The sequence below is a fragment of the Hemiscyllium ocellatum genome, chromosome 4, assembly GCF_020745735.1.
Source record: "Hemiscyllium ocellatum isolate sHemOce1 chromosome 4, sHemOce1.pat.X.cur, whole genome shotgun sequence".
Taxonomy (NCBI): domain Eukaryota; kingdom Metazoa; phylum Chordata; class Chondrichthyes; order Orectolobiformes; family Hemiscylliidae; genus Hemiscyllium; species Hemiscyllium ocellatum.
In genome coordinates, this window is record NC_083404.1 from 26,307,953 (window position 1) to 26,334,694 (window position 26,742).

The window sequence follows — 26,742 nt, forward strand, 5'->3', positions numbered from 1 at the left end:
TACACAACATCTTTTGTGGCTCAGAATCACTGTAAAAATGGTAAATTGGGAACAAAGAGTATTTTAGCTCGATCTGTTAAAATGACTTGATGTCATTAGAACTTGGGAGTCTCCAGAACTTTGGAACACAGGATACAAAAAGTTAAGCAGAAATGCCTTTCTCTTGTCCATATAGTACAAATATCACCCATCTAGATCAACAAGTAGTAGTCAGAGTTTCAGTCAACCATAATGGTGTATGGGGGACTTTCACACAATGACCAGCTGAAGTGAGCCAATTCCAGCAGTACAGTTTATACACTACAATCTCTTAACCTGGGTTTGGGTTGTGTTTAAACTTTCTATAACAATGAAATAATTATTCAGCTTGTGTAGTTATTGAATGTACATTTAACACAGCCATCAACTTTATTTATTTAACAAAAAAATCAATGCAGATAAATAACTTCCATAATTCTTAAAGTAAATTAAAACAAATTAACAGAGAAATTACAACAGTAGAAGCTACCTCAAGTATGAAACTGGCAGGGGTATAACCTTTCATGACAATATCTTCGATCTAGATGTAGGTATAAAGAAGTCTTACATAAATTATTGAAAACCAAAATTAAGATCTGATGGTAAGATTAAAGACTGTGGAAATTTTGTTTTATATGAAGCTAGTTAAAAATGGAATCAAGATACTGCTTAAAACTTCCATTTCATTGAGATGAAAAGGTTTTTAAATGGACTCTCGTATTTTGAGTTCTTGGACAATAAAAAAAAAGCCTGAACTCAAATAGTTTGCCAAGAGGAAGAGAATACATGATCAGATATCAACAAAATCATTCTTTTAATCAATCTTTAGTTGCATTGTCTGAACATTATTACAGAAATGATGATTGCCTCTAAAAAGCGGAAAGTCTACCTTTATTCTTCAGTTGATGGCTCACAAATATATAATAAGCAAGTCTCTCAAGAAGGTAGCACAGAGTGGATGGAAGCACATTAGAAAATCATAGAGACCCTCTGGCATTGCTCAAATCTCCCTTACAAAGTGAAAAAAAGATTCACAAGAATGAGAATGGAACTGGGAGAATACACTGATTTCAAAAGGTTTCAAAGACTGGGCTGTTAATCTTTTATAGTCTGGCTTGATGTTACACTAGGAGTTTGGGTTCAAAACAGACTGGTTTAGGAGAATGCAAAGTCAAGAACTGTTTTCAAACTCTGACTTCAAGGTAATATTTATTACACATGCAGCAAGACCTTGACAACATCCAGGAAAAAGTGAGGACTGGAGATCAGGAGTCGAGAGTATAATGCTGGAAAAGCATAGCAGCTCAGATGGCATCCAAGGAACAGGACAATCGATGTTTTGGGGATAAGCCCTTCATCAGGAATGGCTGGGTTTGGGACTGATACGTTGATTCTCCTGTTCTTCAGATGTTGCCTGAGCTGTTGTACTTTTCCAGCATCACACTTGATAATATTCAGGCTTGGGCTCGAAAAGGACAAGCAGCATATATGCCACACAAACGTCAGGCAATGATCATCTCCAATGAGAGACAATCTAACCATTGCCCCTTGACATTCAATAGTGTTACCATCAGTGAATCCTACACTATAATCATTCTGGGGTTACCATTGATCAGAAGCTGAACGAGACTACAAGAGCAAATCACAGACCAGGAATCTGCAGCAAACTGAGCCAGCAACTCACCAGCTGACTCCCCAAAGCCTGCCCATCATCCACAAGGCACAAAATCAGGTTTATCATGGAGTACTCCCCACTTACCTGGATGTGTGCAGCTCCAATAACACTCAAGCAGCTTACCACCATCCAGAACAAAGTAGCCCACTTGACTGGCACCACAAACATCCACTCCCTCTAGTATGGACACTCAGTCCACCTTATGGATCATACACACTGGTGCTACTGAAGAATTCACAAATGGTCCTTAAACAGCATCTTTCAAACTCATGATCATCTAGGAGGGCAAGAACAGCATTTACATGGGAAAATCACCACCAAGTTCCACTTCATATAACGTAACAGCACAGTACAGGACAGGCCCTTCAGCCCTCGATGTTGCGCCGACCTGTCATACCAACTGAAGCCCATCTAACCTACACTACTCCATGTACGTCCAAATGCTTGTCCAATGACGACTTAAATGTACTTAAAAGTTGGCGAATCTACTACCGTTGCAGGCAAAGCATCCCATACCCTTAGTACTCTCCGAGTAAAGACATCTGTCTTATACCTATCTCCCCTCACTTTAAAGTTGTGTCCCCTCATGTTACCGTCCCCATACTTGGAAAAGGGCTCTCCCTGTCCACCCTATCTAACCCTCTGATTATCTTATACGTCTCTCTTAAGTCAACTCTCAACCTTCTTCTCTCTAACGAAAACAGCCTCAAGTCTTTCAGCCTTTCCTCATAAGACCTTCCCTCCATACCAGGCAACATCCTAGTAAATCTCCTCTGCACCATTTCCAAAGCTTTCACACCTTCTTATAATGTGGTGACCAGAACTGTACACAATACTCCAAGTGCAGCCGCACCAGAGTTTTGTACAGCTGTAGCATAACCTCATGGTTCTGGAACTCAATCCCTCTATTAGTAAAAGCTAAAACACTGTATGCCTTCTTAACAACCTTGTCAAACTGGGTGGCAACTTTCAAGGATCTGTGTACCTGGACACAGATCTCTCTGCTCATCTACTTTGCATTCCGGTTACTCCGACCAAAGTGAATCACCTCACACTTATCCGCATTAAACTCCATTTGCCACCTCTCAGCCCAGCTCTGCAGCTTATCTATGTCTCTCCGGAACCTACAGCATCCTTCGTCACTATCCACAACTCCACCAACCTTAATGTCGTCTGCAAATTTATTAACCCACCCTTCCACGCCCTCATCCAGGTCGTTTATATAAATGACGAACAGCAGTAAACCCAACACCAACTCTTGTGGTACACCACTCGTAACTGGACTCCAGGATGAACATTTCCCATCAACCACCACTCTCTGTCTTCCTTCAGCAAGCCAATTAGTGATCCAAACTGCTATATCTCCCACAATCCCATTCCTCCGCATTTTGTACAATAGCCTACTGTTGGGAACTTTATCGAACTCCTTGCTGAAATCCACATACACCACATCAACAGGTTTACTCTCATCTACCTGTTTGGTCACCTTCTCAAATAAATCAATAAGGTTTGTGAGGCACGACCTACCCTTCACAAAACCATGCTGACTATCCCTAATCAAATTATTCTTTTCTGGATGATTATAAATCATCCAAAATTATATTCAATCCACTCACCATCCTGATTTGGAAATATATCATCATTCCTACCATGTTGCTGGGTCAAAATCCTGTAATTTCCTCCCTAAGACCATTATGGGTCTACCTATAGCACGTGAACCGCAGTGCTTCAAGAAGCCAGATCACCACCATCTTCTAAGGACCGAGAATATGTGGAGCCAGTGATTATAAGAACATAGGTTGGCATAAAGGGGAGCCATGAGAAGGTTATGGGCATTGGTTGCCAGTGACAATATGAAATGCCATGGGCACATGAGTAGGTGGAAGGCATGGATGAAGCAGGTGAGGGATGGATGCTATTTTAGGCTGTATTGCTTTTCAAAGACCTTTTGGCTATTTCCAAACTCTTTCTTGGGAATGTGCACCTAAGGTACAACTAAAGGGCAGTGGAGGTAACTTTCTTTTTTTAAAAATCTCATTCCAAATAAAAAGTCTTTCATTTCAGGTTGAAGCTGGTCTGTACAGATACATTACTTAACAAAAGGGCAAGGGGGAGAATAATAGTCAAACTGATCCACATTTTCTTTTAAGACCACTGAACCATGTATGATGATGTTAATATTTAATTCACTAGCACAATATTCTCAACTGTTGGCTCCTACAGTCAGGGAGAGTGCTTAAGCTGGAAGAAAAATACAAGACCAACAATATAGTCATCCAATTCATGTTTATTTTAATTGAATTCATATAAGCTGGGCTAAATGAAGTTCCCAATGTCACTTACACAAAAACAAGAAAACTTATAAGAAAATCAGCTTCTGTGTTACTTTTCAGATGAATGTTATTTTATTGGATGTGAACACCATATTGACCTAAAGGACATTCAATTGAGAATTCAGCTGTTGTGACCTTGAAGAGCTTCAGCCATGAATAATTTGCCCATGCTCTGTGATGTAAACTCCTTGATCTGCTGGCAGTAGGTGTTGATTTGTCCTGTCAAGAGTTGAAAAAAGGCAAAACATAAAATTAAAGACTCTGGGAACCTAAGTTCAAAATCTAGCCTGAAAGATTTAAAACAGAATTCAAAGGACAATACTTCACACAATCATATACCACACAGAGAGAACTAATGCTATGCTGTCAATATTTAATACATGTAGACAAGCGAATCTATGACCATTGATTACAATATAACCACTTCCATAATCACAGCACCAATCACGTCTACTTAAAGTGACCAGCGTCAAAGCAACTAAACAGCACTTGTTATGTGACCTTTCTGAAAATCTCCAGAAGAAATTACAAAGAACATTAATACCAAAGTCTAAGATGGGCAATGTTCTGGTATTTTCCAGTCATCTGATATGTAACTGGCATCGTGCTGAAACTCTGGAATACAAATTAAGGAAAAGGGATTTGTATTTCAAACTCAATGCCAGGTTCAGTTACCTTTGCTACTCGAACTTTACTAATTATTGAATGGCAGCTAAACACTGTCAAAATATTGGTAAATAAAGCTCCCAGCTGTTCTCAAGGGATTCCGCAGTATTTCAGCTCAAGTCAGCAGCTCAGTATCCAGTTTGAATCAATACTGTTTTCACACAAGTTAGACTTATTCAGTAAGATGGCAATAATTCTGTCGATTATGATCCCAAATCTGATATGGCAATCCCAAACCACTCATGTCTAGAATGGTCTTGTCAGACAGAGATATTTGAAATAATTTTTTCGTCTTCTAGTCTGCGAATAACCATTGATAGAGGCACCACCCAGGGATTCAATTTAGGCTCTAAATGTACCAAAGAGTGGAAAGTAGCCAAGCCACGCTGTTTTCTAAAGCACTTTTGGCAGTAGTTGCACAGGCCTAGGGAAAAATGTCAATAGGTCTGTGGAGTTGCTTTGGCCATTTTTTATATTTGCTTTATTTTCCGGGAAACAACTAAAGATTATATCATGAGAAAAGCTCTTTTATATTTTTCAAGTGCAATACAAAAATAATTTAAAGAACTAGAAGATACAGCTAAACACTAAGTTTTTTTGTAGAATGACTTTTCTTAAAATTTGATTATGGCAGGCAGAATGATTATTTAAACTAAAATGGTTATCCTTTATATAATTAGCTACTTTCTCTCTGATCTAACCCAATTCTTTCAGGCACAAGAACATCTCTGGGGAAAGGGTTGAGGGGTTAACATTCAAGTCATTTCCTGTTCCTCGGATGCTGCCTGACCTGCTGTGCTTTTCCAGCACCACTCTAATCTTGGCTTTAACCTCCAGCATCTGCAGTACCCACTTCTGCCAGGTTAACATTCAAGGCACGCCTGTGTCACAAATGAAAAGTGCTCACAAAGGCCATGAGGCAATGTGATGGATAAGAGCACAAATAAAAAAGAAACAAGAAGTGGATAAGTATAAGGGGAGAAAAAAGTAGTTAAAAACTCATTCCAGAAATATTCACGTGAGCATAGTTTTAATATATGGGGTTAAAAGAAATTGTGCAAAGTCAGAGGAATGACAAAACTGGGTTAAACATCAATGAGGAGGCAACACAAGGGACAAGCATATTATAGCAGGTAAGTAGCACCAACTTGTTAAAAATATTGCATCCACAGAAAGATAACATGCTAAACTCCTGATCAATGCTGAGTTAGTTCTTTTTTGTTGATTCACTCGTGAGAAGTGGGCATTACTGGTTGGGCCAGCATTGATTGCCCTTCCCAAGAGAAGATAATGAGCTGGCTTCTTGAACCACTGCAATCCATTTGTTGTAGGTAGAGGAAGGAAGTTCCAGGATTTTGACCCAACAACCCAGTATGGATCAAGATCAAAGAAAGGTAAGAACTGGACAAGAGAAGGCACAAGCAAATTATTTATTAAAAGCAAAAATCTGAATTTTAATCATGACACAGTAGATGGAGGTGGCAACCCTATAGTTTCTACAGCTTTTAAATACAGACAGAACATTGTCCAACTAACAAGATTCTGGGTCAATTCTGGATGTAATCTTGAGTAGTTATCCAAGCATTATACATAAAATCACAGAACATCTCAGGAATGCTGATAACAGAATGCAAGTAAATGTTTGAGATAAAACTACTGGTCATATGAAAAGATGACTTAGAAGAAAGACTTTTTTTAAAAATTGACTAGAATACACTGTGATTGCAATAAGTCTAACACAGGGGTGAGTAGGACGAAACTATTTGAGAAAATGTTGGGAAAATTATAACCAAAACTAAATCCTGCTGGAATTTCAGTGCTTCTGTGAACCAGAAAACAACATCCTGGAAAAGCCCTGTGTCTTAAATTATTCTAATATAAAGCTGAAAAATTTTGAAAATATGAACATCACAATTTCCTCCATATTGCAACTGGAGAAACTGGAGGTACACACCCAGTAATAGCATGCTGTTTCTCTGCCTTCACCAACCACAAATACCATACAGATCAAGACAACCCAGAGAAACACTAAATTGAATCAGAATAACAACTGCATTAATATAGTGACAGCCTGTTGCAATAGCTCAAACATATTCTAAAAACTGTCTGTGATTGTACCATTGGCATTTCAGATGAATGCCAAATATATTAAAGACACCACTACTTCATGCCTATATGTGATACAATTGTAAAAAAAATCTAAAATCTCTACCAATTGGGATAAATTTATCAATCTTATTCCTGCAGCTGATAGAAAAATGTCACAATGACACAGCAGAGGGCTCCTATAAAGTATAAAGAACCACCCCTCTCTGAAACACAAGTTCAGTTCATAATCCAGGTGAACATAATTGATTAATGGTTCATTGCTAGACCCTAGGCTGGAAGCTCTAAGGTTGGGGCAGGATACAAAGCTTGGTGCACCAAAAGTGTACTACATCGAACCTGGAAGAATTAAATTTTCAGTTATCTCTTTTAGTCTCCCCTCTAAATCTCTAACCTGCAACAAGGAGTGTTTCAAGTCTTGGTGGTGGCTGAGGTGGTTTGAATAACTTGGAAGGGTCTTCCTCTGGCAATGGTGCCTCTCCTCGGCTCTGTCTTTGGGAATTTTCCAGCTGACGTCTGTGTAGGTACTGCAACAAAATGATAAAGTTGAATTTATGCTGCTGCCAAATCAAGTTTTTCAGAAAACTTAATTCTTTTAGATAACACCATCTTTCAAGTGGGATGGGGAGATCTTATTCTTAAATTAAGACTTTATTCACATCCTCAGATTCTTCCAAAAAGGAAAAAAGTGTCTAATTAGTATCTTCACCATCCACAGATATATTTGTAGGTTAGTTACGTAAATTCTTTATTAACAATATATATTCTTGTTACAAGTTACCATACCTTGTTAGATGTAATATTATGGTCACCTCTATAAATAAACCAAGAAACTTATAGTTAAGAGTGCTCATCTAACCATATAATAGGGTAAGCCAGAGGGTCAAACACTAGACCCTCCTTTTTGTTATCTAAATTGGATATTTGTGAACTGCACTGCGCCCATTCAAGTTTTTCCAAAGATCAGCCAAGAAAACGTTTGATAAGACAAGCCAGCCAAATTTAATTTCTTAAATAGCAAATGAATCTGATGACATCAGTGACAATAGGACTCAATTAAATCAATTAATACAACTTGACTTTTGTGCAATTATACAAATAATCCAGTAGCACAGTGGTTAGCACTGCTGCCACACAGTGCCAGGGACCTGCCTCAGGCGACTGTCTGTGTGGAGTTTGCACATTTTGCCCATGTCTATGCGGGTTTCCTCTGGATTCTCCGGTTTCCTCCCACAGTCCAAAAATGTGCAGGTTAGGTGAATTGGCCATGCTAAGTTGCCCATAGTGTTAGGTGAAAGGGTAAATGTAGGGGAATGGGTCTGGGTGGGTTACTCTTCGGAGGGTCAGTGTGGACTTGTTGGGCCGAAGGGCCTGTTTCCACACTGTAAGTCATCTAAGTAATCTAATCTAATTAAAATTAACACTGTACACTTCACCATGTAACCCAGTAGATTTGAATCATCCTTGTGCATCCTAATATTGAGCCTGAGAATGCTAGGTAGGGTAGAAGACAAAAGACACTGAACAAAAGTTTTACATCTTACAGGGCCAAAGGGGTGGTAATGAAGAAGGAATAGAAACCAAAAAGATGCGTTCAGAGCAGGGGTGGTATTATCTGAAAGTGAAAATTACACAAAACTGAAATATACTAAGAAAAGGAAATATAAAATGGGAGGGAGGGGCAGAGTTTTATGGTCTGAAATTGGTGAACTGAATGTTCAGCCCAGAAGGTTGTAAATTGTCTAATTAAAAGATGAGACACTGTTTCTCAAAATTACATTTTGTTTTGTTGGAACATCATGCCAAGTCAAGGACAAAGATGTCAGTGATGTTGGTGTAAAGAATTAAAACAAGAGACACCCAGAATCTGTGGGTTGCTGAGCTTGAGGACTATACAGGGGTGTTCCACAAAGCAGTAACCCAATTTGCATGTAGTCTGCCCAATGCAGAGTAGATCATGTAATGAGCAACAAACGTTGTACATTACATTGAGATTGCTTGTACTGGAAGGAATATTTGGGACCTGCTTTACTTTTGTTTTCAGCCAGTAGTACACTTATACTTAGAACATCTTTTACCTTCTTGTATTACCACATTTCCCTTTGGCCCAGCAAAACTAACTCTGTCATTCAATTACTCACTTCCCACCCTATTGTAGACCTTCGATTTGCCTTTGCCCCACCCACCATTTTCTTCAAATCTGTTACATCCAACTTTTCCCAATTCTGATGAAAGATTAACTGAAATGTCAACTGTTTTTCTACAGATGCTGTCTAACCTGCTCAGTATTTCCAGTATTTTGTATTTGTATTTCAGATTTCCAGCATTTATACCACTCAGCTTGGTCAGAATACTTTTAGCAGATTGATTTTAGGGAGATTGTAAACAAAAACTTGTGTTTCTAAACATACAATACACAATTTGCTTTACTCAAAAAGATTAATGGTGCATTTGAATTATACTCATCTCAAGTTACTACAGGAGAACAAAATTCACAGATGGGTATCTAAGGATGCAATTGTATTCACAGCATCAACACTGACAACTTTCAAATGATTGCCAAATACTTAAGGTTTGACTCACCACGAGGAAAACTGACCTTTCCCGGAGGGAAAAAAGGAGGCCAACAGAGTACTCAGTGTCAAAAAGAAACAGAGAAAATGAGGAAAGAAAAATACTAGGCTAACAAAAAGGATGTTTTTCTTTTAAAAGGTTTTTGAACATGAAATCCAAAGGGTGTGATTCACTTCCCCCAGTTAAGAATAACCTCCATGACATAATTATTGGGCAACCGTAAAGTCTGCGTCTACCACAGCTTGTAGTGATAGCATGATGATGGTATTTCTTCATTCTAAACTCTGCCAATATAGGAAGTTGTAGCTTTGATTCTACTTACTTGCTGTTTCTGTTGTTGCTGTTTAGTTACATTTCGCATGTAGGTATTATATTTAATGATATCTTGACTCATTTCATCCACTCTGTCCATTAACAGCTGAAGGTTCTTTTCTAGATGATTTCTGCAAGACAAATAATTATGAAATATGACTAATTGTTGTTCCTACATATTATACTAAAATGAATTAATCTCCATCAATCATTCTCTCAAATAAAGTACATTTAAAACACAGATCCCACTGCATTCCTTATAATACCAAGAAAGACAAAAATCAACAAGGGTGATATCTTACGACACAAGTATGTTTGTATTGACTTCCTCCAGGCCAAAATGGAAAGGTCGAAATAATAATTACCCTGATCTTCTAACCATTTTCAACAACCCAGTTGGTGAAGTCAAACAATCCAAGTGCTTTGCTGCATGAAGATTGGGAATTCAAACATATAACTAACAGGTAATTTTAGTTTGATACTGGCGATGTCTGAATGTATTCACAGCATTCAGGCAAAACAAAGGCCTAACTCTTTAAAAGTATGCAAGATGGTTGATGACATCGGGTTTTACAACCAGAAAAGTGGATTTATTGAAATACACTACTGCTGAGGTAGCAAGAAAGAATAATTTATGATTCATGTACCTAAACTTGACATAGCAGGTCAGTCAGCATTTGCGAAGAGAAAAGATAACTTAATTTACATTTGCACATACTGTAGTTGGATAATTCAGTTAAGACAAGTGAGTACTATCAACAGATCGAGTCCAACAAAGTTTATGCAAAGACTCTGTGGTTATGAATTAGGAAATCTGCTCCTGACATTGAAGTTTATCCTTCAGAAATATCAAAGTCTCCCATTACAGTATTCCACTTTTTTCTAAGGTATTTTGCCTTCGCAACTTTACATCAAGAGGGTTATTTCATTACAGATGACACAATGCATGAAAAAATTTCCTAATAGCACTTCTAAAACTACTATTCTATATGCATATGTTTGTCATGATCGACAAATGTAAAGCTCCAGATTAACCTTTTCCGTTGCTTCAAATACTTTATGGAGCTCAATCGCCTATCAGGTATGAGACCCTGATATTAACAAGGTGTTGGTAAAGGTCTATGAGAGTATGCCTGATTTGATAATTCTGGTCAGACTGTCTGCCTTGTTACCAGGCAGGAGCCTACACTTTAATGGGAGGAGGCCATAACACGCTGATGGCCTAGATGGTCAGGGTAGAAGGTCTGCAATAATATTAATTTTCATGTGTTTTCACAATTTTTACATGGATAGTTCAAGTCCCCTGACAAAATGACTTTCCTATTTTCATATTGTCTTCAGCGCAATTGATTTCTCTCTTCTGGCTGACTTGATAATTTATTAACGATATAAAAACTGCAGATCCTGGAATCCGAACTAGACAATCAGGCGGTTGGAAGAACATAGCAAGCCAGGCAGCATCAGAAGATAGAGAAGTCGACATTTTGGGTGTAACCCTTCTTCAGGGCTGGAGGTGGATGTAAGGGGAGCTGCAGATAAAGAGGGTGGCGGGGGGAGGGTGGTGAAGTGGAGATAGGTGAAGACAGGTAGAGGGTACAACCTGGTTGGTCAATGGAAGGAATGAATCAGGTTGGTGGCAGGGAGTAGTGGAAGGGAGGGGAGGGGCTGGGAAGGGAGGTTATTTGAAATTGGACAACTCAATGTTGAGTCCTCCAGGTTGTAGGCTACATCAGCAGATGAGGTGGCTGATTTTCCAATTTGCGATTTGGTTCATTGTGGCAATGGAGGAGGCCAAGGATGATCATGTCGGAAAGGGAGTGGGAAGGGGAATTAACATGGGCGATGACTGGGAGGTCCAGTCAATTCCTGCTGGTCTGGCTAAGATGCTCGGCAAACCATTCCCTAAGTTTATGTTTGGTCTCCTTGATGTAGAGAAGACCGCATCGGGAGCACCTGATATAGTAAGCTGGATTGGAAAAGAGGCAGGTGAACCGCTGTCTCACCTGGAAGGACTGTTTGGAGCCCTGGATGGAGATAAGGTGGTGGTATACTGACAGGTTCTATCTAGGGCCACAGACAGTCCTTCCAGGTGAGACACAGGTGAAGCTGCCTCTTTTCCAACCTAGTTTACTGCATCGGGTGTTCCCGATGAGGCCTTCTCTACATTGAACAGACTGAATGTAAACTTAGAGAACGGTTCGCCGAGCACCTTAAAGAAGTCCGTAGGCGCTGACTGGACCTCCCAGTCACCGCCCATTTTAATTCCCCTTTCCACTTCATTTCTGACCATCCTGGCCTAACCTCCATTCCCATTCCCATCACCCCCCCCAACTCCCCCCCTTTCACTCCTCCCTGTCGCCAACCGGATTCATTCCTCCCAGTGACCAACCAGGTCATTCCCTCTACCTGTCTTCACCTATTTCCATTTCACCACTTTGTCCCTACCACCCCCTTTATACCCACCCTGAGTCCTGAAGAAGGGTTACACCCAAAACATTCACTTCTCTACCTCCTGATACTGCCTGACTTGCTGTATTTTTCCAGCCTCCTGCCTGTCAATCTGACAGTTTATGGAATGCATCACATAGTTTGGTTTGTTTTGAATATTAGACAATATTAGGGCAGTTTCTTATGTAGCTTACTCCCACATTCCAGAAGTTCAATTCTGATCACCTTCTAGGTATCTGTACAGTGATTACGCCACCACTGTTTCTAAAGTCAACTCATCTGAGGGTGATATGTCGAAACGTAATTAGAAAAAAATTTGAAAAGATTTCTCTCCAGCTGCTATAACTAATGTGCAGTCAAATACTTTATTTAAATTTGGTGTTAGCACTTCCTATAAGATTACAATTTGATTATTTTGCAGTGCATTTAGATTATTGATGGTTCCCATTGTGTGAAGCCATATTAATACCGTAGATGTTTGGCACTGGTAATAGTCTATTGGTTGCCATAACTACATACTTCGACACAATATTCAAATTGGAGTTTCAACAGACCTTGCATTTGATTAAATCCATTTGCAGTGTTCTAACCAGCAGTGACATTTCTAACATTAACAAAGAGCATTATTTGTTTTTTTCATGGGTTGTGGACATCACTTGCAAAGCCAGCATTTGTTACCCATCACCACTTCTAAATAGGTGGCAGCCACTCTGTGATTCTTTTCTCAGGACATGCCTCTATCAATCAGGGTCCACTGGCCAATCAATCAGCACTCTTCTTTCACCGAGTATAAATGTAGTTTATCCTTGACTTTGGTATTCCTTGAGAACTTTCCTAATTAGTGCAAGGCAAAAAGCTTCAACCAAATCAGCATGAGAAGTACATCAGGCTATAAAGGTTCATAGTCATAACATATGACTGTGATAGGTGCTATCCAATTGATGTTTTTTTTAAAATTATGAATCAGGTTTAGACTGACCAAACTAAGAGTCAGAAGGCAGCAAAGCCTTTCATCGTGGACTGGTTTAGAATCATAGGCCCAATTTTCCAATGATTTATAAGAAAATATGTCGAAATCTATTAACACTAACACAGTCCATGGGAAACTATTGGAGTGCATTACTTTGAATAGTTCTGGAGCACTGCAGCATTTCAAAGACTCTTTTGCAGTCATTCATGTTGAGCTCTTTAATCGTTCAAGGCATTATTTGTTTAGTAAACCTTTTAATTGTCAAAACATTTGGAAGTACTAAAGAAAAAAACTTTGACTATGCATTTCATGATGGAGTTCAGACTGGCTGTAATATATTATTTTACAAATTACTTATTGTGGGCAATCAGATTCTGGCTAACGGTTCTAAAAGTTGAAGTATACATGCCTGCTTTATGTAAAGTAATTACAGCTATTTTATGCCAGAAAATCAATGGAGATTATTTATTTTTGTTTGTTTGAATTCCCAAAAGAGAGTCCTCTTCTTGGTTTATCCTATAAGAATTTGTTTTTTGTTATTTTTTATTCCCCATCAACTACTTCCAGCAGTCTAAAACCCCGTTAGTGAATTGCCAGGGGCCTGTGCTGGCATTGTTCCAGTGCCTGTGTTGGTCATTTTATGTACATTATGACAGCGGTAACTTGGCTCCACCAAAAGGTACATGGCAATCTTTTGTTTACTTCTTTCAGCTTTAACATAAATTTAAACATTGTAAACATACAGCAAGAAAACTGTAGTAGATGGAGGTGTAATGGTAAGGTCAGTGGGCGAATATTCCAGAGGTCCAGGTTACTGCTCTGATGATATGGGTTTATATCCTAGCATGGAAACTGATGGAATTTAAAATGAAAGCAAATCTCAAGAATGTTTGCCTGAAATTATCAATAGTTGTAAAGGTTCGCCTGATTTAATAATCAAGGATTAAATTAACATATTTATAATTTTACTCTAATTAATATTTGCTAATATTTTAAAAATCCAAGCTAATGCGTGACTTATGCCATAAACCAGCAAATCAGGAAGAAGGTGAAGATTGCTGGAAAGAGAAAATTAAAACAAAAAAATTATTGTGTCAGAAGATTTAAATCATCAAAACAATAATTGTGAAAATGCATTAAGCTTAACATCATTGTGTAGTCTTAGTTATTTACTGACAATGATCCCAAACAATAGCAGAAAGCACTTACATTGGTGCTGCAGAGGAAATGGAAGTTATAGTATTCCACAAATCATATGATATCAAATATCGAAATTACAAAGACGAAGAATTAGTCTTTACAAATTTACAAATGATTAGATTAGATTACTTACAGTATGGAAACAGGCCCTTCGGCCCAACAAGTCCACACTGACCCTTCAAAGAGCAACCCACCCAGACTCATTCCCCTACATCTAACACTATGGGCAATTTAGCATAGCCAAATCACCTAACCTGCACACTTATGGTTATTGAAAGGAAGTATCTACTAAAGGAAGTAGATTGGAGGAGATTCTTTAATGACATTTCCACTGAGATTATCACTGAGCATGAAGGATAGATATTTACTTAAACGTAACACTGTTAAACTAAACAAAGACCATAATTAGATCAGCCATGATCTTACTGAATGGTGGAGCAATTTGATGGGTTAGTTGGCCTACTCCTGCTCTTACTTCCTATGGTCTCAGAAAGACTGAAAACATTAGCTACAATTCCTGCGACAAGACCATAAAACAACTTACAAGTATAAAGGTAAGAAAATTCAGAAAGGTGATGACAGAAGCAAACAGAGATCTAGGAAAAACTGTAAGAGTTAAGCCTTGGCATAACAACTAAAAAATATTGAGAACAGTTAAAGAAGCAGCAAAAACCATAAAACCTGCAGACAGGCTTGAAACTGTAACTTGAAAATAGTAAATACAGTTATTCAGAATAACTACTTCCTCATCGTTCAAACAATTTGATGCGATTAACATGCCCTGCTTAAATGATAATAACTTAAATATCACTAAAAAAAATACATTTTGTTGAAGCTTTTTAGCTTGCACTCAGGAGGACAATTTTCAAGAAGAAAAATGCAATTTAAAGTGAATAACATTTATACTAGGTCAGAGAAGACAGCTGATTGTTGACAAGTAGACTCTGATTGGCTGCAGTGTTGCAACAGAGAATGCAACAGCTGGATGATGATGGACAGTTGATTTTCAAAAGTGTTTTAAATTTTAAATTAGATGCAACGTCTCTTGAATTCAAAGTAATCCTGAATGGGCAACTAATTACACTGACAGCCAATTCAAAATATTCAGGCTCTCAGTGGCACACTTGCATGCACTGGAGGCTGTGTATTAGAATATACAGGACCCTGTTTTTTAATAGATATAAAGAATGTATACACATCACACCCCTTTCAACCCATTATAGCCTCTTGGAGAACATTACTTCCTTCACTTAAAAAAAACCCAACTGTTCACTGTTTGCCCCTTAGCCAATTTTGTATCCATGCAGCTCTACCCATTTAATCCTATGGATTTATGAGGTATAACCTTAACTGCCTTTTCAAAGTCCATTTACACACACATCAACCACACCAACACTATCAATCATCCCTGTTACTCAATTTGATGAAACTATTCAGACATAGTTAATAACTAAGAGATTTGTGCTTGTTTTCATTTTTTAACTCATGGTTTACCTGATCCAGAAATGCTTGGTGCAAATATTAATGCTTGAAATGAATAGGTGTGGCACCATTCCTTACCCAAGTATCATATAAATTATCGATTTTTCATGTTTATTTTATGTTTGGATTTTAAATTTTGAGTTCCTAACAAATAGGCTGTCTGTGTGTACAAAGTTAATAGTTGCCTTACAAGTATTACTTGTAGTCATGGTGGTTTGGTTTAAAACATTTGAAAGGCTGACTTTGGTGGCTTAACAGAATTTTTTTTAAACTTTAGGCTTTAATGACGCAACAAGCCAGACAAATGTAAGTCAAGCTTTCAGTTAGAAATTTCTGGACTCTCAGGCTTTGTTTAAGCTCAGAGAAAACTAACATAGCTCAGAGTGAGAGATTTTGCTTGGAGATGTATGCGCAGAGCAGTGCTCCTGAGGAGAGTAGAACACAGTAAAACTAGAGTTCGCGATGGTCCGAAATCAGAAGTGTTAGAGCAAAACCCTGAAGAGGACTTGGAGTCAAGTTTGTTTTAAACTCAGGTTTTATAAGATGTTCCAGTCTAGATATCCACTCATCAAAGGTATAGACAAGGGGATTCAGGCATAAATACTGTACAAGGGTTGCTGCATAAGAGATTTGTTTTTCACTTTTTTAAAAAAAGAATTGATAAAGGAGCACTTTGAATTTAAAGGATGATCATTTAATGTATTTAAACTCACTGAATTTGTTAACAGATTTTAAATTTTTTAAAATTTATTTTGCTCAATAAATTTTGGTATCATTGTTCAAACAAAATCTGCAACACTGTGTTTCTGTCTGAGTGAAAGACCACCTCATTAAAACCAAAACAAAAGATTATCTATGATGCCAGAGTTCAGTCTGTAATAGCATCAGCTTAAATAAAAAAAAGCAGTTGAAAGAACTAAATAAGCAAACCCAAATTTGACGTCTAAAATTGCCTGCCAACAGAGAAACTGGAGATAATATGCTAGATGTTTATATTTAGATTTTTATAAAAAGATCCATAATTAAGATATTTTCCCTTTCGAAGAATGCTTAAATATTTGTCAACTGGATCTTATTATTAAAAAAAATTACACCCTTGGGCAAGATCTGTTCTGTGTTGCTTTGCTCCTGACCTGGCTGGTAGGTCAAGTCTTCATCAGTAACAGACTAAGGAATACAAGTTACTATACAAAGTTTTTTCCACCGGACACAAACTCTTCAAACTTTTTTAAACGTGTCACACAAAGTAAAGAACATCTAAGGAAAATTACTGCCTGCAAAATTATGAACATATATAGTTAAATATCACACACCACCAGGTTATAGTCCAACAGGTTTATTTGGAAGCACTAGCTTTTGGAGCACTGCTCCTTCATCAGATGGTTGTGGAGTATAACCATGAACATATATGGCACATAACAGTAGCAACATACAGATATGTAAAAGGTAAAGTCACCATTTTCCAGACCAGACCACAAGGCTGCTCTCCCATTACAGAGTGACAACTGATGGCTGTTTAACCTAGGGGTCACCACGCCTCAGGCGAGGGGAGACATGAGGAGGGCGATCCTTCATGGTAGCCCCTTTAGCCGATTTAGGGACTGAACCCACATAGTTAGCGTCACTCTGTATTGCAATCATCCATCAAGCCAAGTGAGCTAATCAACAAGATTGGTAAATTTATTTCAAACCCTTCAAGGAAGCTGTGGGTTGGATAATTAAAATAGGGCTACAGTTTCTAACATTGTGAAGTTGTATTCACAATGTAAATAGCTGTTTTCTCTTCTTTCTTAATCAAACAGGCCCTTCTTCATTTACATGCCTATGTGGTAATAGTGAGTACTTTAGCATCCAGATAAAATATTTGCTTAACATGCACAGCAAAATGACTGAACAAGATTGAAACAAAGCTTCATTTCATTTCCTTTTCTTTAAATATTTGCACTCTTTTATAAAATAGTGTTTTAACTTCTATTTCCAGAAGCTACAGCCTCTGAAAAAAGACATTCATATACAAGCACAATCTTTTGATTTACTAAGCAACATGTTTCTTTGAACTGGGCTATGATGTTGCAGGTGGTCTGCAATACATTGCCCAAGCAGATATTGCTCATTTCTAGACATTGAGCATAAATATCCCATTCACCTACAATGGCAGTTAAATTGTTCTTCACCTCATCCAGCATTTGTGAAAACACTTCCAGCAATAAGCAGCAAAACCTTTCCAATTTTTCCCCTCGGCTGGCTTAAGCTCAACTCAGCAAAGACCGGAAATACAAACTTAGAGCTTTTTGGTCTTAAGACAAAAAAAGTACAGTCGGTTCTGATATACTGTGATAGTTCCATTTTCGAGCGATCTCACGTTGTGAGAAAATCGCACAATAGCCACACCATTTAAACTAAAAAGGGCTGGAATCGGGTTATAGTCAATACAGGTAAGGAAAGTTTGCATTCTACAAATAACATCTAAATTCTTCAATCGCGTCAAAGCCAAGTCATGTTAAAGAAAGGCATTATAGCAGAATCCACTGTACACCATTTGATTCCTCTTCACTGTGGTCCAGTGGGAAATGTCTAGCTTATTTCTAATGCCATTATTTCAAATTCGGCATTGGAAAGTACTTGGAGGCTCTTGTAGTGCATCTTAATATCCCTCCCTCTGAGCAAGGAGACCCAGGTTCAAGTCCAACCTGCTGCAGATATGCCTTGGTAGCCAGAGGATTGGAAAGTGTTTAAAAACCAGAGCTGAAAATGTGTTGCTGGTTAAAGCACAGCAGGTTAGGCAGCATCCAAGGAACAGGAAATTTGACGTTTCGGGCCAGAGCCCTTCATCAGGCTGTTCCTTGGATGCTGCCTAACCTGCTGTGCTTTAACCAGCAACACATTTTCAGCTCTGATCTCCAGCATCTGCAGACCTCACTTTTTACTTTAAAAACCAGAGGACAACTAAAAAAGCATTAAGTCAGGCAAAGATGGGCTGTAAAGGTAGGCTTCCTCACAATATAAAGGAAGATTGCAAGAGTTTTTTTGCAGATATTAAAGGTATGAAAGAGGCAAGAATGGACATTGGAGCAGTGGAAAATGAAAAGTAGTAGTGGGAACTAATAGGTACTTTGAATTAATTTTCTCAGTTAAAGACTGAGAAGCATATTAAAACTCCGAGAGAGTTGGAGGCAAAGGTGAGTGCTGTGACCATCACATTGGAAAAGGTGTTGGGAAGCTGAAGGGTATGAAGGTGGATAAATAGCCTGGACCGGATTAATTACAACTCAAAATTCTGAAGGAGAAAGCTGAGGAGATCGTGAAGGCATTCGTGGTAAACTTTCAGGAATCACTGGAGTCAGGGAGGGTTACAGGAACAGGAGCAGGTGCAAATTAGTGCATGCTGGAGATCACAAGTGAGTAAGGCAGCAGCCATGAAGAATGCAAACTAAAGTTAAGTCTAGAAGAGGCAGAAGACAGGAAACTGTAGGTCAGTTAGCCTGGCCTCAGTCGTTGGTAAGATTTTAGAGTCCATTATTAAGGATGAGATTACTGAGTACTTAGAAGTGCACGGTAAAATAGGCCTGACAAATTCTTTAAGGAAATAACAAGCAAGTGAAACAAATGAGAGTTAGCAGATAAAACCTATTTGGATTTCCACAAGGCCTTTGACAAGATGGCTGTGAAATAAGAGTCCATACTGCGAGGGGCAAGATACTGGCATGGATACAAGATTGGTTGAGTAGTAGAAGGCAGAGAATGTGAAGAAAGGGGTCATTTTCAGGAGGTCAGCAGATGACCAGTGGGGTTCCATCGGGGTCACTGTGGGGACTACAGCTATTTCACATCATACATCGATGATCTAGACAAAAGAACTGAAGGCATTGTTGCTATGTTTGCACGTAATGCAAAGATAATTGGAAAGACAGGTGGCATTGAGATGATAGGGAGGCTGCAGAAGGACCTGGACAGGCTAAGTAATGGGCAAAGAAATGGCAGATGAAATACAATGTGAGAAAGCATGAGATTATGCACTTTGGTTGGAAGAATACAGGGATAGATTATTTTCCAAATGGAGAAAGACTTCAGAAATCTGACCGACAAAGAGACTTAGGATTTCTAGTTTACCATCCCCATTAGGCAACATGCAAGTTCAGTCGGCAATTAGGAATGCAAATGCAATGTTATGATTCGTTTTGAGGATCTAAAACAAAAGAGTAGGGACATACTGCTGAGGCTGTAAGGCTGTGGTCAGACTGCATTTGGGATATTAATAGCAGCTTTTAGTCCTGTATCTAAGGATGGAGGGGGTCCAGAGGAGGTTTACAAAAATGATCGTAGGGATACAGGCCTTGTCAAATGAGAAGTGGCTGAGGACTTATAAGGACAAGGGGGAACCTCATTGAAACTTACAGGCTTGGGTAGTATCGACATGGAGAAAATATTTCTAATAGTAGGCAAGACTAGGATCCGAAGGCACAGCCTTGCAGTGAAGGGATGACCCTTTAGAGGTAAGAAGGAAATTCTTCAACCAGAGGATGGTGAATCTGTTTTGGAGGCCAAGTCATTGAGTGTATTTGAGACAGAGATAGATAGTTCTTGATTGGTAAGGGGATCAAAGGTTGCAGAGAGAAGCCAGGAGAATAGGGTTGAGAAACATGGTCGAATGTCTAGCAGACTCGATGGGCCGTCAGGTCTAATGCTGCTCTTACGTCATATGGTAACATGACGTGCCTGAACATGAATTATGAGAAGTATCTACATTTTGATTAAAACTAGAACCTACTTGAGTTGAAGGCCCAAAACAAGTTATTTCTACAAATAATGGCAGAAATTGGATCGACACAGCACTGTTCACACGTTAAAATTTTCTAAAGTACATCACTGTCAAAAAAAACTGAACCCTCTTCTCCTTCCCCTAAAAACCAAGGAAAAAAACAACTGACACAATCCTTTTCTGAAATTATCTGCAATTTTGTTCCTTTCTTAATCAAGCAAGGTTAGAAGTCACACAACACTAGATTATAGTCCAATGAAGCAATGCTTTGAAAGTTTGTGACTTCAAATAAACCCACTGGACTATAACCTAGTGTCGTGTGACTTCTGACTTTGTCCACCCCAGTCCAACACCAGCACTTCCACATGTTAATCAAGCAGGCTATTCAACTAGCTGTACGAAGTAAATACCTCACTGCTCAAATGAAATGTTCACTTAAAATGCATCACATTTTGCACAAGAATAAAATAACAAATGAAGTGTCATAAATGTTTTAACTATTAGAAATGCAACAACAAACCTGCATATTGCAAGGTTACCAGCCACCACATCATTTATTTTAGTGGCATGAGTTGAGGGAGAAATGCTAGCTGGGACACCAGGACAACTATTCAGCCCTTTTCCAAAAAAGGTCCATGAGAGTTTAAGTCAGGAGAACAGTTCAGTATCTCCTACAATGCAACACTACACTGATGTGCCAAACTAGACTGTGAAGGAATAAAGTAACACATGAACACACAATCCTTGATTCAGAAGCATAACAAATAATTTCATTACTGACATCAGTTATAGAGTTATAGAGTCAGAGTCATTTAGCATGGAAACAGACCCTTCGGTCAAACTTCTGAAAAGTCATATTGAACTCGAAATATTAGCTGATTTCCTCACCACAGACACTGCCAGAGCTGCTGAGTTTTTCTAGCATTATTTGTTTCAAGTTTACAGCATGTGCAGTATTTTGCTTTTATTCATTACCTACGCAATCTAGGGTATATTACCATGAACAGTCAAATAACGATTCCTCAAAAATTCAAACAGTGAATAATCACTGAAGTAGAAATAAATGAACATTCCAATAATTTGGTTAGAATTTAAAAATTGACAGCTAATTTCAGTCTATTCATATCCATATGTAGGATATCGAATTGTTTCAAGCTGAAGCATTAGGGGCTTGTCACATTTAACTCCTTCAGTAGGTGAAAACTGTACTTAAACCTTTACCTATTATTTGCACCTAATAACATAAGATGCATCAAAGAATTAATTTCACTTGTGCTGATACAAACTTCACCTTGGTAAGAACCAAAGATTTATCACTCCCTCGATGTTCGGTATAATGAACATCTCACAGTAAAAACCTAAAACACACACTGACCAATCAATATAGGCCTTAAGCAAATAAAGCAAAACAGATAGCTTTGGCAAATAGGGTTAAGGAGAATCCAAAGGGTTTTTACAAGTCCATTAAGGACAAAACGGTAACTAGGAAGAGAATAGGACCCCCAAAGATCAGCAAGGAGCCACAGGAAATGGGGGAAATACTAAATAAGTATTTACATCAGTGTTTACTGTGGAGAAGGGCTTGGAAGATAAAAAAAAAGTGCCATCTTGAAAAATGTCCATATTACAGAGGAGGAAGTGTTGGATGTCTTGAAAATGCATAAAAGTAGATAAATCTCCAGGACCTAATCAGTTGTACCCTAGAACTCGGTGGGAAGCTAGGGAAGTGATTGCTGGGCCCCTTGCTGAAATATATGTATCATTGATAGTCACAGGTGAGTTGCCAGAAGACTGGAGGTTGGTTAACGTGGTGCCACTGTTTAAGAAGGGTGGTAAGGACAAGCCAGGGAATTATAGACTGGTGAGCTTAACGTGGTGATGGGCAAGTTGTTGGAGGGAATCTTGAGGGACAGGATTTACATATATTTGGAAAGGCAATGACTGATTAGGGATAGTCAGCTTGGCTTTGTGGGGGAAATCATGTCTCACAAACTTGACTGAGTTTTTTGAAGAAATTACAAAGAGGATTGATGAGGGCAGAGCTGTAGACGTGATCTTTACGGTATTGATTAAGGTTTTCGATAAAGTTCCCCATGGAAGACTGATGAGCAAGGTTACGTGCCATGGAATACAGGGAGAACGAGCCATTTGGATACAGAACTGGCTCAAAGATAGAAGACAGAGGGTGGTGGTGGAGGGTTGTTTTCAGACTGGAGGCCTGCGACCAATGGAGTGCTACAAGAATCGGTGCTGGGTCCAATACTTTTCAAAATTTATATAAATGATTTGGATAGGAACATAGTAGTATAGTTAGTCAGTTTGCAGATGACACTGAATTGGAGTGTAGTGGACAGCAAAGAAGGTTACCTCAGATTACAACAGGACCTTGATCAGATGGGCCAACGGGCTGAGGAGTGGCAGATGGAGTTTAATTTAGATAAATGCAACGTGTTGCATTTTGGGGAAGCAAATATTAGCAGGACTTATACACTTAATGGTAAGGTCTTAGGGAGTGTTGCTGAGCAAAGAGACCTTGGAGTGCAGGTTCATAGCTCCATGAAAGTAGACGTGCAGGTAGATCGTATAGTGAAGTATGCTTTCCTTTATTGGTCAGAGTATTGAGTATAGGAGTTGGGAGGTCATATTGCAGCTGTACTGGACATTGGTTGGGCCACTTTTGGAATATTGCGTGCAATTCTGGTCTCCTTTCTATCAGAAGGATGTTGTGAAACTTAAAAGGGTTCAAAAAATATTTACAAAGATGTTGCCAGGGTTGGAGGATTTGAGCTACAGCAAGAGGTTTAATAGGCTAGGGCTGTTTTCCCTGGAGCGCCAGAGGCCAAGGGATGACGTTATAGAGATTAATAAAATTATGAGGGGCATGGATAGGGCAAATAGACAAGGTCTTTTCCTGGGGTGGGGGAGTCCAGAACTAGAGGGCATAGGTTTAGGGTGAGAGGGGAAAGATATAAAAGAGACCTAAGGGGCAACTTTTTCACACAGAGGATGGTGAGTGTATGGAATGAGCTGCCAGAGGAAGTGGTGGAGGCTAGTACAATTGCAACATTTAAAAGGCATCTGGATGGGTATATGAATAGGAAGGGATATGGACTGGGTGCTGGCAAGTGGAATTAGATTGGGTTGGGATAGCATAGATGAGTTGGACCAAATGGTCTGTTTCCATGCGGTACATCTCTATGACTCTATGAGGAATATGAACACATTTTTTTAAAAACTAATTTCATATTCTTTGAAAATCAAACCACCACTCTTAAAATTCCTTGAAGGGTTAATGTAACTACTCATGAAACAGAAAAAAAATGAACAATTTTGCTACTATATTTGGCATTAACTATGGTCTGGTCTAAAAATCTTTTTTTTAAATGATGTACAAAAATAAATGCCCAAGTTTTATGTTTAAAGGGAAAAGGAATCTTTTAAAACATTTTCATTATATCCCAAACCTGTGTCTCTGGAACACAAGAATTCAGAGATGGAATTGAAAAAAATATACTACACAACATGTTCCTGGAATGTTAACATTTTGTTTAAATTCTGACTAAAATCTTTTCCACAATTCCTACACAAAATACTCTTTGGAGATTTTTTTTTTTACCTGAGAGGTGACATTAAAAAATACCATAAGGCTTGGTTTCTAATGAGCTCATGTCAAGAACAAATTAGGAAATGTACAATTTTTCACAGACAATTTCAAAAGTATTCACGCATTTAACAGAGAGTCTAAATGGACTTTACAATACTGAATGTGGAATAACTTTTTTTTGAAAGGGAAAAGAATTGAGATCTAAAAATTAAGAAATGAAATTTGCTTACATTTAAAGAAAAAAAACAGGTAAGTGAATATTCATCCATCAATTTGTATAATTTTTTAAAGAAACAGGCAATTCTGCAAAATACATCTCAGTGAATGTTTGACGCATCTCCATAATCAATTAAGAATTCACCTTATGGAAAATTGTAAGTACGAACTTTCACTCTGTAATATGTTTGTGACAGCTCCAATACTAAACTATCGAAAAAGCATTCTCTCAAATTATCCCCATTAACTTCTACAGTCGAGCCTTTAGCCTTGGCTCAATGAAAGCAATTCTGCCTGCAAGTCAGAAGGCTGTGGACTCAAGTACCAATCCATAGTCATTAGTACAAAATCTAGGCTACATTTCAGTACCATATTGATGGAGTTCTGCACTGTTAGACGTGCCATCTTTTGATATATCTTTTACACCTGAGGAATTTTTAAAAGTCCCAGATACCATTCACTGAATAGCAGGGAAGTGCTTCTAGCAGTATGACTGCACTTCGCTGTGCCCGATGTGGCCTCCTCTATATTGGGGAGACAGGCCGCTTACTTGCGGAACGCTTCAGAGAACACCTCTGGGCCGCCCGGACCAACCAACCCAACCACCCCGTGGCTCAACACTTTAACTCTCCCTCCCACTCCACCGAGGACATGCAGGTCCTTGGACTCCTCCACCGGCAGAACACAACTACACGACGGCTGGAGGAGGAGCGCCTCATCTTCCGCCTGGGAACCCTCCAACCACAAGGTATGAATTCAGATTTCTCCAGTTTCCTCATTTCCCCTCCCCCCACCTTGTCTCAGTCGGTTCCCTCAACTCAGCACCGCCCTCCTAACCTGCAATCCTCTTCCTGACCTCTCCGCCCCCACCCCACTCCGGCCTATCACCCTCACCTTGACCTCCTTCCACCTATCCCACCTCCATCGCCCCTCCCCCAAGTCCCTCCTCCCTACCTTTTATCTTAGCCTGCTTGGTTACTCTCTCTCATTCCTGATGAAGGGCTTATGCTCGAAACGTCGAATTCCCTATTCCTGAGATGCTGCCTGGCCTGCTGTGCTTTGACCAGCAACACATTTTCAGCTGCACTTAGTTGAAACCTGGCCCTCATCTCATTACTGTTTGTGGAACCTTACTTGCACATATAGCAACTATATTTTCCTACATTACAAAAGTGACTGCTTCAAGAAAGTATTTTAGTGGCTGGGAACTACTTGAAGGGCCTCAAACACATCAAAAATAACTCACAAATGCAGCTCCCTCCTTCTTTGCTATCTTTTCTCAATATCAACCAGGGAATATTAGTTTAGGGATAGATCAGTAAGAGCAGGCATTCAAAGGGATATATCAGAATATTCAGAATAAGTATATTCTTAGCACAAATAAAATTTCCAAGAGAAGGACCTGCCATCCATGGATAACTAAAGACATTGAGGAAACCAAACTTAAGGACAAAGCATTTAACTGTGCAAATGTGAATTTCAGGTCAGGTGACGGGTCAGAATACAAGGAATGGCAGTGAATAACTCAAGGGTTAGTCAGGTCAAACAAATTACAGCATGAGAAATATGAAGAACTTCTAAGGGTATCTGCAAAGGGAAAGAGTAAATAAAGTCAGTCTTGGTCCTCTGGAGGGTGAGAATGAGGAGTTAATAGTCAATAGAAAAGAAATGCAGACATAATTAATAAAGACTTTGCTTCTGTCTTCACTATTGTAGACTCAAAACATATTCCACCAATATCTGGAAATCAGGAGAGTGAAAGAGCATTTCAACTCAGTGAAATTATCAGTAGGGAGATGGTACAAAGGATATTGATGGAGCTGTAGGACCTGAGGAACTTCAGCTTAGGATCTTAAAAGAGATGTCTCATGAGGTTGTAAACGTGTTGATGATAATTTTCCAAAATTTGATTCTGGAAAGATTTCATAATGTTGGAGAATAACAAATAGAAAGCGAATGTGTTAACATTGAAACCAATCTGATTCTTCTTCGGAAGAAAGAGAGGTTGGAAAATGATGATTTTTATGCTGTTGACAAAGATGAAAGGAACAAGTGGAACAGATGGTGACAGTGCCCAGGGCAAAAAGCAAAATGGTGGTAGATGGGTTTTATAGATCAAAAATAGATGTTAATGGCACACATTAATAGCAGAAAACAGGTCAACTCTGCTGAGAGCCAACCTATGCAAACAAGACACTGAAGGAAGGGGGTGTCTACTCAGAACAAATGAATGTTTGTGATCTGATGCTGTTGAACTCAACGTTAAATCTGCCTAGGTTATATACGTCTAAACGGAAAATGAAATGTTGCTCCTCTTACTTGTGCTGGGCTTCGCTGGAACACTGCAGTGGGCAGAGGACAAAAATGTCAGCATGCTAG

The 26,742-nt window shown here is 38.9% G+C and overlaps 1 protein-coding gene across 1 annotated transcript in view; it reads right to left on the reverse strand.

The window, feature by feature from the left end:
* Positions 1-3,962: 3,962 nt before the first annotated feature.
* eif3hb (eukaryotic translation initiation factor 3, subunit H, b) overlaps positions 3,963-26,742 on the reverse strand; it is a 120,208-nt gene continuing 97,428 nt past the window's right edge. The window contains exons 6-8 of the mRNA XM_060822825.1: positions 9,695-9,815; positions 7,193-7,325; positions 3,963-4,245 (exon numbers count right to left, since the gene is read on the reverse strand). Of these exons, the coding sequence (XP_060678808.1) occupies positions 4,148-4,245; positions 7,193-7,325; positions 9,695-9,815 (352 nt within the window). The 3' untranslated portion in view covers positions 3,963-4,147. The remainder of the gene's footprint in view (positions 4,246-7,192; positions 7,326-9,694; positions 9,816-26,742) is intronic.